The sequence below is a fragment of the Phalaenopsis equestris genome, unplaced genomic scaffold (assembly GCF_001263595.1).
Source record: "Phalaenopsis equestris unplaced genomic scaffold, ASM126359v1 Scaffold000513, whole genome shotgun sequence".
Taxonomy (NCBI): Eukaryota; Viridiplantae; Streptophyta; class Magnoliopsida; order Asparagales; family Orchidaceae; genus Phalaenopsis; species Phalaenopsis equestris.
This window is the reverse complement of record NW_018164953.1, coordinates 1577373-1589540: the sequence shown is the minus strand read 5'-3', so window position 1 is coordinate 1589540 and position 12168 is coordinate 1577373. Positions and strand designations below refer to the sequence as shown.

At 35.5% G+C, this 12168-nt stretch overlaps 1 protein-coding gene across 1 annotated transcript in view; it reads left to right on the top strand.

The window, feature by feature from the left end:
* LOC110028552 overlaps positions 1–12168 on the top strand; it is a 187969-nt gene that overhangs the window by 21501 nt on the left and 154300 nt on the right. Inside the window, exon 13 of the mRNA XM_020730450.1 lies at positions 3039–3114. Within this exon, the coding sequence (XP_020586109.1) occupies positions 3039–3114 (76 nt within the window). The remainder of the gene's footprint in view (positions 1–3038; positions 3115–12168) is intronic.

Genomic DNA, 12168 nt, shown 5'->3' with positions numbered 1-12168 from the left:
TATTATTAAGAGACTTGAAACGTCTGCTATTCTCTCTTTAAGAGGGTTAATCATTAATTTTACATGTGTTTTATTTTCAATTATTTTGAAACACATCACTCTTTCTCTCACTTGCTTCTTAAAAGATGTTTGTCTGATGGAAATTTTGTCATTGCTCATAGTAATATCTCAGGTTCTCTATCATTCTGATAATTTATCTTGCAATATTCGTAATTTTTCTTATCTTTTGGCTTTACAAATTACTGGCTATGTTATTTGGTATTGAGATCAATTCTAGGATTTTTAGGAATAAATATACATCGTTTGATTTTAATATCCATTATATTCATTGTATGTTCTTTTTTAGAAACAGGAAATAGAAATTTAAAAATTGTATTTCTGATTTTATCAGGAATTTTTATAATTTGTAATCTCTTTTTAGTTTTGTTAGTCTGATGTATTTCTGTTTTCCTCTCTTTGGGTTATGTTTCTGTATGGAGCTTCCTTTGGTTGTTTTTGGTTGTGTTGGTTTTGTTGTTTTTTCTGGTGCTGCCACAACTTGTTTAGTTTATTTTATTCCTTGTGCTGTTGTCGTTCGTTTTTGGTTCCTTTGTGGTTTTGTTTATGTTTATTATTTCTTTCCTATCGTTGTTTCTTTATGGTTTTGATTTGGCTGGTCTTTTTATAGAATTTGGTGTGCTTCGGCTTTTTGGAAAGGATTTTCTTTTGATTTTGGCTGGTTGGGCAAACTTTCTCATCTTTGACGATTGTTCTGCTATGTTGCTGCTTCCTTGTACTCTCATCTTGCTGTTGATGGTTTTTTTTGGTTAGATCGTTTGATGTTGCTGTTGGTGGATCAAGTGAGTCGGACCTTCCTTGTTTTCCTTGCGTGTTTTTAGTGTTGGTGGTTTCTTTGTGGATTCTTTTTATCAGATATTATTCTGATTTGTTGGATACTATTTGTTTTTTGTTTTTGTGATTTTTTTTGGTTGAGCTATGATGTATCCTGTCCTTATTTTAATTTTTAACCATTCTTTGAAATTCTTCTCTGGTTTACTCATCTATTTTGATTGATTCATTAAACTTGGTTGGAACTGCTGGTTAACCGTTAAATGAATTAATTTACTTGAAGTAGTTGAGTTATTTTTCATGGCTAATTTTACCTCGTTATGGATGCCTTATGTTTGCTCCTGATCTTTCATTAACTGTAAGATATGTTGTTTGGTTTCCCTGGGCATTGCTGTCTATTAGTTCTAGTTTTACTTACTTGAATCAGGAATTTTTGTTTCACCTAATTTGGATGGATTATCTTAGTTGGGGTTTGGGTTTGGGTTTGGTTGAGCTGTTTTTCTTTTAGTTTATCTTTTTACTTCGATTTTTTGCCTCTGTTTTTTTAATTCTCTCTTGTTTTCATTGTTTTGTTTTGCTTTTTTTGTTGGTTATGATTTCTCCTTTGTCTGTAGTTTTGTTTTTGGTTGTTGCTTTTTGGGTTCTTCTGTTGGTTTGTTTGGTTTCTTTTTTTACAGGTTCTCTTGTTGCAATGCCAATTAGAGAAGTTACTACTAGTTTTGGATCTATGGAGTTGTTTTTCAAGATTCTCTTGTTACAATGTGGTAGCAGTTTGGACCTATGGAGCTCTTTTATCCTGTTGCTGATTGTGGTTGCTGTTGATAATATGGTGTTTTAAGAGTTTTCTTGGATTGGTGGTTGTTTGTTTACCATGTTTGGATGTGGTTGCTTCTTTTGGATTTTTATTTTTTGGGTTGTGTTGTTTGCATCTTTCTTTTCTTTAATAAAGCTGTACGTTGCCCTGAGGAGCTTTCTGCCCTGAGCTTTCCCAAAAAAAAAAAAAAGAAAAAAAAAAGAAAAAAAAAGAAAAAAAGAAATCCAAGCTCGTCCTGCACCAAGCCATGATTTTCAACTGAATAGGGAGACTTATTAACTCTACATCGGTAACAAAATAACTAAACCAATTTTATATAATATTGATCAACATTTTACAATCAATGACGGTATTAGATTTTGTTCTAAGAACCCTTTTGATACGCTTGTCTCATTTGACAAGTTCGTTTCAACTTTTCCAAGTAACCCAGGCTGAAAATGGATTGTCCATCAGGATACATTTGTTGCATTCTACATTGAAGTGGAGTTTTCGAAAAACAAATAATCATTTTATGTAAATATCTGGAGCAATCATACTTGCCTTATGCGTTCAGTAATATTTCTAAGGTGAAGCTATGTTAACTCTTGCATTTCTTATTTATCATATTCTTTCTCATATGCTAAATTTTTGAACTTTTTATCTAAATATCCTTCAAACCTTCCTTCATGCTCAAATCATTTCATCCTTTCTAACCAAAATATTTCGACGCCTCATTGCGACATACTTGAACTTAAGTCATTTAAATGTATTTTTCTTGATACTCAGTTGAGCAAAAAATGGGCTTCAAGTGTTTTCCACAATCAATAAACAAATTCTGCACGACTATAGATGTCATATTTATCAAAAACCAACATTGTTGTACAGTTATACCAAAGCTGATTGTAGCGAATACCAACTTTTGGAAATTAAGCTTGTTATTTATCATTCTTTCACTTTCCATTTAAAAAAATGAACTTCTACTCACAATAACATTATTCTTACAAACTCACCCAATAGCCACCCTACCGATTCCATAGACAGTGCAACTACTAAGGAAATGATTGTTTGCTGTAAAAGCTAAAATTCAAAGGGAGGATAGAAATCTAAGTACCGCTTGTATAAAACATGATTTTAAGCTGAATTTGGCAACCTATCAACTCCACATTAGCAACTAAACCACTAAATTTGAACTTGTTTAGTATTTTACCCTGAATAAAAGTGTCAGATTTTGTACGGAGCACCCTTTTAATTAACCATTATTTTAAACTTAATATGGAGACCTCTTAACTGCACACTAGTAACTCTTTTTTTCCCCTACTCAACATTTAACTGTTGAATTGTCATTGTCTTGGTTATTTGATATGTGATACATGCATACATACGCAGCATAGCTGGTTGATTAGTATTAATATTGCAGATCTACAAGCCAGCACTCTCTAGGTTTGCTGATTTAGGCGGTATAATTGGGGACTCCCCTGGAAAAGTAGCAAAAGGTACCTTCATGCTTACATGTGATTTGCTTAGAATCTTATCTGAGATATCCCAGAGTCTCAATTAAACAATTATTTTCAGTACTTTTTGTTATATCAAAATTTAAATGTTCTGCTTGTATAATTTTCTAGCTCCAGAAACTATATACAACATACCCTTGCTACTTCTTATTTTTTTAGGAAATGATGCAGGTGAAAATATTTTGCTTTGCTCCTAGAATGACATTTGATTTTTGCACTAACGATGTTTGCATTTTTGGTTTACTGGAGAATTGCATTTGGGTTGAATGAACCCAGTTTTATTAACTTTGGTTCTGACAACTTGTAAATCCATCAGGTTTCTCTGTTTTGTTTTTTGTATCTTACATGTTCTGTGTAAAACAACATTTGTTTGTCATATTCTAATATTTTACGTGAGAGTTCTTTTAAAGTAAATTTCAGAAACATGTAATTGCTTTTGGTTGTTGTTGACTTTATTTCCCTGCAACTTTGTTTCTGTGAGTTCAAGCTCTATTTACCATATAAATTTAATACAATCCCTTCTAAACTATATTGACATTATCTTGCATTATTAGTTTGAGACATTTAGGTGATTTACTTTATCTCTCACTCTGTTATAATGGGTAGATCCAAAATGAGTGTTGGAGATAGATTTAATCAATTATGTCTTACCTGACTATCACACCTTATGCTCGACCAAGAGGGGCTGTTGTGGGGCTTGATTAATGATTTTATTCATGAAATTAAATATTTTAAATAATACATGTATATGCCTACATAATTCTTACATTAAAGACCATCGAATGTTTTAAAGGTCAATAGCTTATTTATCGCCTTAGTCAATTAACAACTGATCCGGTAGAAATGTAGATAGAAAATCAAACACTTTCCGATGTGACCGTCTTATAAGGACTTTAATTGCCAGATTTACTTGAATGAGTTTGAATTTGAGCGGAGTTTAAGCAGCTAATTACTTGGCGAAGCTTCAGTTACTTGAGCTTTTGATAATTTGATTTTGAGGCTCCTCATGTATGGATAACATTAATTGACTTTGTATTTGGTTTTAAATTTCTTGAATCACAGATAAAAGGCCGTGTACTTTTCCAGATTTTGAGTCTATTCCTGAAACTTTAAGCTTGAATTTGAAAATGAAAATTAATTTTTGAACTTGAAGTAGAATCAATGTGTCTTGGCTCAAGTGGTATACTCTTTGGTTTCTAACTTAGATATCTCAGGCATCACTCTTAAGAGATAAGTCTATCTTGCTGTATGCCGAGTTTGTTGGGTGAAATATCTTGACTAATGTCGATACCGGAGTTAACCCAAGCCATAATAGAACATAAAAATATTGTTGTTGACATTCAAAGGATACAACAAAGACTCGTCACAATAGGAAGGACTGGACAAACAAGTACAAACTAGGGCAAAGATTGAAGTGATGGTGCTGTGGCGGCGGGTGTGCTGGAAGGGTCGCTGACGATAGATGCAAGTGTTAGGAAGCTAATGGTAGCAAGAACAACAAAGTAGGGGGTCACTGGCATTAACTGTGGGTGCTGGGAAAGCTAACCACAGTAGGGACAACAAAGGAGGGGGCGGGGGTCACTGGCAATAACTGCCGGTGCTGGAAGAGGAGTTACGTGATTTTTTATGTAGTAGAGATGGGCTACGAGATTGGTTGTGTAGGGCAGAGAGGGTTATAAAATGGAATTCACAGTGGAGAGCTTGTTAACAGTATGGTTGTGTAGTGGAGAAGGGTTATGGGATGTTCTATAGGGTGGAGAGGGTTGACAGGATGGCTGTGTCGTGGAGAAGGATTACGATCAGTAAAAGGAGGGGAAGGGCGGCAACTGTAGCTAGGCGGAAACAAGCGAAGGTTTTTTTTTTTTTTTTTTTGGGAGGGGGAGGGGGGATTGCAAAAGATACGACATCCTTACCAGGTTGCACCACTTTGAAGTGCAACCACTCATGAGAGGCATTTTCATCTTCTAGAGAAGGACCTGGATCCCACGTTAAAACATTCTTTCTTCCACAAATCCTGGGGTGATTCTAACCACTGCGATTCATCCATCCAGTGTGATCCTTTGTTGGGAGGTACACCTTTAAATCGATTTTAATCCCCAAATGACTCATGATTGTCTTCCAGAAGTAATTAAAAATTTTGTCATCTCTGACAAGTTGGACCTTCTTTCGTAGGGGCAACTCAAGTGGTAGGCTATATATCTGAAATGTCTAAAATCCTTTTATCTGAAATTGACCCGTGTCTAGTATCAACTCCTCGAGCTCATGGCCCTTTTGATTATCCAAAGCCAGTCCTGCTGATGTTCCTCTCAACGTCTGCCAAACAAAATCTTGAGACACCACAATGTCATACTCTACATGATGCCCCTTACGTCAAAGTCATTAACATCTGGAATAGGTACTGTTATCTCAGCTGAAATCTTTTTTTTTTGGGTCAACTGGAATTGATAACACATCTTCCTTGTTTATCGCAAGTTGGGAATCCTCTCTAAAGTCTTCTTTTTCTCTCGGATCAACTGTGTCATTGCCCAATTTTTCAACAACACACTACTCAGTGAAACAAATAACCTCTCTGGTTGTGTAATCTGATTCAACATGCCCAAATCCGTGGCACTTGCAACACTATCTGGCTGTGGCATATTCAGAGATGCAGATTGGTTCCTATCTGCTCTCTACTCTTAATTAGCTCTTCGTCTAACGGGGTAGTCTCGGTTGTGCTCTTGGGTGTTTTCTTACTGTACGATCCTGAAGTTGAACTTTGCCTGTAAGATGTGGGGGATACTCGGTGATGTGGTCTCTCTACTTTTGAGGCTATAGTCTGTACTCTTTGTTTGTCGTAAGCTGGTAGGAATTGACGCTGTCTCTCCCGCTTTATCTTTGGACTCTCTCGTTCTCCTTGACTTTCATGATCAAGATCAAGAGTAACCTTGCATTGGATTTCATTCTCAATGTCCGCAAGCCTCTGTTGAAGTTGGTGGATCTCTAGTTGTATCTCCTCTTGAGTAGGTTCGAGCATGTATCTCTTTAGTGGCATTGCTAGGTTCTTGTGACATTGGTAGATTTGAGGGTTGGGAGTTGATTGCTGGTAAAAATAATTAGTTTAAGGTTTCTGATTTCGAAAATCAGTAAGGGAGAATTATGTTAGAGATATGTGCTTGTGGAAGTGATATTTTGCGATAGGAAATAATATTTTTGGGTTATGACGGATGCTAGAAAACCCTAGGATAGGATTAGAGTTTGGTCAACTCTAATACCAAATAATACTGGAGTTAACCCAAATTACAATAGAACATAGAAATGTTATTGCTGACATTCAATGATTACAACAAAGACTAGTCACTACCGGAAAGAAACGACAAACAAACACAAGCTGGGGCGAAGATTAGAGCGATGGTGCTGCGGTAGCCGGTGTGGTGGCTGGAAAGGTCACCGACAATAAATGCAGGTGTTGGAAAAGCTAACAACAACATGAACAACAAAGGAGGGGGTCACCGACAATACTTGCAGGTGCTGGGAAAGCTAACGACAACAGGGACAACAAATGAGGGGGTGGGGGGTAGGGAGCTCACAAACAATAGTTGAGGATGCTGGGAGAGGAGTTACGCGATTTTTTGTGTCATGGAGACAGGTTACAGGGTTGGTTGGGTAGGGGAGAGAGGGTTACGAGATGGACTTCAGGGTTGAGAGGGTATTAATGGTATGGCTGGAGAAGGGTTACGAGATTTGTTGTGGGGTTGAGAGGGTTTAACGGGATGGCTTTAGGGGTAGGCGACACAAAGGAAGGCTTTTTTCGGTGGGGGGTGTGTGGGTTGGGCTGCAGAAGGCAACAAAACTATTGTCCTTGGCGGGTTGCAACCAGTACGACGGTAACAACTGTGGAAGGAAGGGTGTGGAGAAAATGGGAGCATCGAAGATAATCACCATCTCGGAGTGAGATACAGCCGGAGCACCTCTTGTCCTCTGATACAGCCGAAGCATCACTTATCCTCTGATACAGCCTTGGAAATGGAAAAGAGGATGCTGATGGCTGGCATTGACAAAAATCTGAAATCAAACTCATAAAACATAACCCTAATTCAGCAGTCACACATATAAACAAATATGGAATAGGTGGGAAACAAAAATAGGATGAGGAAAATAATTCTCACCCAATGAAAAGAGGGACAGGGGGCCGGCCCAGCCATTTGCTGGACCGAAACTTCCCCGGTTGGACCGGCTGGGGTTAATTTAGCCCCTAAGCCCCACCTCAAATGTGTTGCTTCATCAATCAATTGGATTTATTATTTGGAGATTATTGTTGAAGGAATATTTGGAGTTGAGGATGATGTTGATATAGGAGCAAATTGTCTAGAAAGGCCCATTAAAGATGCCCTAGGAGTTCCAATCATGAAGGCCTGAATTGAAACCCCTTTCCAAGTAGGTTAAGACATGTTCGATACTATGAGATTTTTACGCAAAGAATTGAAAAAGTTCCATTCGATCTTTAAGTTCAATACCCCAATTTGAGTTGACCTCGAACCTTTAAATATGAAAGTTGTCTCTCCCATTGTTCTATATGACTTCAATCAGAACAATGGGAATGAGTCCCCCTAAAGTCGCAAAGCGTAAGATGGATCTAAAAGGGAATGCATGAGATCCAGCTATTAAGGAAGATCATTGAAAAGGATTGTGTTTTCTAATTTTTTCATAGGCCTTTATATCAATTTTGATGGTTGGAGGTATTATTTTTTGGATGAAGCTCTTCCCATATATCTGATATTTACCATACATTCAAGAAATCTTCTCCTAAGTTTACATAGAGGAAATTTGCGATAAATTTATGATGGAAATCAAGAGTTTTGTTATGTGCTGATTATCTCGAAGGGCTAGATGTTTTTTACTGACTGTACAAAATTTTAATGAGAACTGAACTCGAAAAGTTATGCTTTGGCATGATCATTGTCATAAGCTGGACACTCAAAATGATTCTAAAAGCTTCATGGGAAGCCTGTTGACTGAAAGCCTATTAAGAAAAGTATAAAAAAAGTTAGTTTATTTATCATCAATAATGATCAATGAAAACTATAATCTAAGCCACTCAAACAAGAACAACTCGAAATGCTTCACATGATATTTAATCATCTGCAGCCAATTCTTCCATTTCTTGAAAGCTGCATTGCTTTTGTTGCTCAAAAGGTATATCTTAGAATCTTGATTGTGAGAAGGTCAAGAAGCACCAATCTTACAGTATAAACTTTAGAACATCATACTTTATGGCAATGAATGCTTCATTATGAAGAAATGAATGCCTCATTATTTCACGTTCTTCAACCTTGTATAGAAAATTATACACCAAGAATTGTGGATAGGTCATTATCCAAAGTGATTATGCTCTTAAAATAAGTATATATATATATATATATTATATATAGTTATATATATATATTCAAAAGAAAAATTTTGGGATGACCTATAAAAATTAATTTAAAAAATACCTCTTGAAGAAAGAATTTTTTTTGGAGGAGATTTAAATGAACATGTTGATAGAGATAGAAAATTTCAGAAATATTAATAGTGACTATAATTTGAAAGTGATTAATAAAGTACTTAGAGTTATATTGGATTTTATTTTAGCTTATGATTTTTTTATTATTAATATTTTATTTAAGAAATGTTGGGTTCCTAGTACCATATGCGAAAAATGGAGAGTTACGTAGGTAGTCGTCAGTTGACATAAACATTTGTCATAAGATTATGACATGAATTCCTTAAATTATGTAGAGTTAGGACGTCCCTTGGGGCTTGAACGCAATAAAAAGTGTGTGACGGCTGCTGCATTGGTGCTCTGGTGTAGTATTACATAAGCAAGAGTTTTCATATTATGGATGGATGCGAACAAATTGTTAGTTAGTAAAACTAATATTAGGATATTAATTTGAAATGTAGGTACCATCGTAGGTAAATTAATGAAATTAGTTGATTATATAGTTCATAGAAAGATAAATTTCTTATGCATTAAAAAAACTAAGTTGGAGAAAAGACAATGGAGATTCATAGCTTAGGTTTTAAACTTTAGTATTCAGGTATGAGTTATACTAAAAATTGTGTAGCTATAATTACAGATCAAAATTTAAAAGATAATTTTGTAAAAATTAATAGAATTTGAGATAAAATTTTAGTCTTAAAAATTATTATTGATATTAAGATTGTTATTGTTATTTAGTGTTTATGCCACTCAAATAGTTTCAGATATTTGTTTAAAAGAAAAATTTTGGAATTTTCTAGAAGAATTAATACAAAAAATACCTCTTGAAGAAATAATTTTAATTGGAGGAGATTTAAATCGACATGTTGGTAGAGTGATAGAAGATTTTAAAAATATTCATGGTGGCTACGGTTTTGGAATGATTAGTATAGAATGTATAATCATATTAGATTTTACTTTAGTTTATGATTTTGTTATTTCTAATTTTTTATTTAAAAAAGAGACAAACATATTATCACTTATAAGAATGCAAAATTATTTTTTATACAATATGCCCAAGCCTTTTTAGGTCTACCTCTGTGACACCGGGCTTAGGCGAGGACTGATTGGTTTTCCCTTAGGAGAGGGGGGTTGCCGCCCCCTCGAGCCTTCCCTCCTTTCCTTTTTCTACCCTTCCCTTTCTTTCTTTTTTTCCTTCTTTCCTTTCTCACCATCCTAGGCCCTTTTTAATTTTAAAACATTTCCTAAGAGTAAAATATGATTTTTATTCTCCTTCTAATTTTAAATCAAAGCTAAAATTGATTTTAATTTCTTCTATTTTTTAAAAGTCCTAAAATTTATTTTTATTTTCTTTCTTATTTTAGTGTTTCTTAATTGGGTCAAGTCTCTTTATAAATAGGATTTGGGGTGCTTAAGGTTAGGAGTCTTGATTTTGAAATCTGAATTTAGTTTTATCTGGGTGTCTTCCCTCTTGAGGACTGTATCTGATGTTTAGTGTGGTGCTTCAGCTGTATTCCTCTCTTCGGTAGTGATTTTTCTTCTCCGATGTCCACCTACGCTGCCCCTCCCCCTCCTTACCAACAACTGTTTTCCTAGCAATCTCCCGCCCCCAACCCCTGGTTCCGACCTCTTCCTTGCCGCTGTGTGTTTCCCGAGCTTTTCTGGTAGTTAGTCGGCAACCCCTGCCCCTCTCTACTGTGCTGCGTGGCCACTTGCCCCCTCTAGCTGTAAACCAACCCGTTGCTTTCCCCACCTGCTGCTTACAACCGCAAAAGTCCAAAGTCATCCTCCAAGCCTACAACCGTCCAAATCCTGCAACCCCCTCTTCCTAGCCTCTCAAATCCCCAACTGCCCCTCCAAAACCTACAACCATCCTCCAAATCTATAACTGTCCAAATCCTGCAGCCCCCTTTCCATCCTCCCAGACCTCCAATTGACCTTTCAAAATCTGCAGCCCCTCTTCCCCTCCTCCCAATCCTGCAGCCGCACTTTCACCCAACCTCCCCAAACCTGTAGCAATACCTCCCTCCCTCCGCACATAACCAGCCGCCTTCCCTCCTTGCCATTGCAAGATTGGCGTTTTGTAGTGTCTTTCTTTTATTTTTCTTTTGTGAGTTGTTGTAAGTCTTAGTTTTAAACGATTTAAATTTCAATAATAATATTTATATTTCTTTTGTGGTTTTGGCTTCTTCTCCGGGTATCACTTTGCCTTAACATAAGTCGAATCTAAAATAGCTATTCTCATAACAGGATCATCAGATGGTTTATATTTAATGTGACCAACCATCTAAGATGAATCTCTCTAATCTTTTCCGTCATCGGAGCTACACCTATCATAGGTATATTCATTTTGCATTTTGTCTCTAAGTGTCAAGCCACTCATCCACCTAAGCATTCTCATCTTAGTAACACTTAACTTTGTTTCATGCTTCTTTTTTAAAGGCCAACATTCCGCACCATACAGCATTGCAGGTCTCACAACCATCTTATAAAATTTTTCTTTTAGTGTAAGCGGTGCTTTTCTATCACACAATAGGTCTGATGCATTCCTCTACTTCAACCAACCAACTTGAATTCTACTAATGACATCCTCATCTATATCACCATCACTTTGAACAAAATAAGCCCGAGATATCTAAAATATTCACACTTTTAATGATTTGATCACCCATAGTTACAACTCTGCCACTAGAGCTACTACTACCAAAATTACATTCCATGTATTCAGTTTTAGAACTACTTGAACGAAGGACTTCAGACTCTAATGTAGACCTCCATAATTCAAGTTTTTTGAACTTTTTCTCTAGTCTTTCCACAACAAGGTTATCATCAGCGAAAAACATACACGAAGGTACATCATCCCGTAAATGTCCAGTAAGAGTATCCATAACTAAAGCAAAATGATATGGGCTTAAAGTCAATCCCTGATGTAATCCACCTGAAATATGAAAATACTTGGTTAATCCTCCTTTTGTTTGAACACAAGTAACAACTCGAGTGTATATATCTTTAATCACTTGAATCTAAGTCATATCACTTATAAGAATGGATCTAATAAAATTCAAATTGATTATTTACTTATGAGATTAATAGATCGTCCAGATTGTAAAGACTCTTAGGTCATTTCAAGTGAAAATTTAAGTACTCATAATGGATTATTAGTTTTGATTTTTTTGATGAACAGTTGAAAGATGAAAACTAGAATGAAATATTATCATAGAATTAGGTGTGGGCGCTTAAAAGACATAAAATTTTTTGATGAACAAATTTCAAAATCTTAAAGTTTGAGATGTGAATGAAAAAGTTAATACTATGTGGGATAAAATAGCAAATACCATTAAGCAAGTTACGAAAGATGTACTTAAAAATTCACAAGGAAAATTTTCAAACAAATAGTTGGGGGATGGAATAAAAATGTGCGAGATAAGATAAAATATATAAAATTTTGTTATAAAATTTTGTTTGTATGTTGAAATTTAGAGAATTAGAAGAAATATAAGATTTATGGTAGAGAATTTAAGAGAATAATTTGTAATGTTAAAAGTTCTATTTTTAGTGATCTTTATATTAGAATA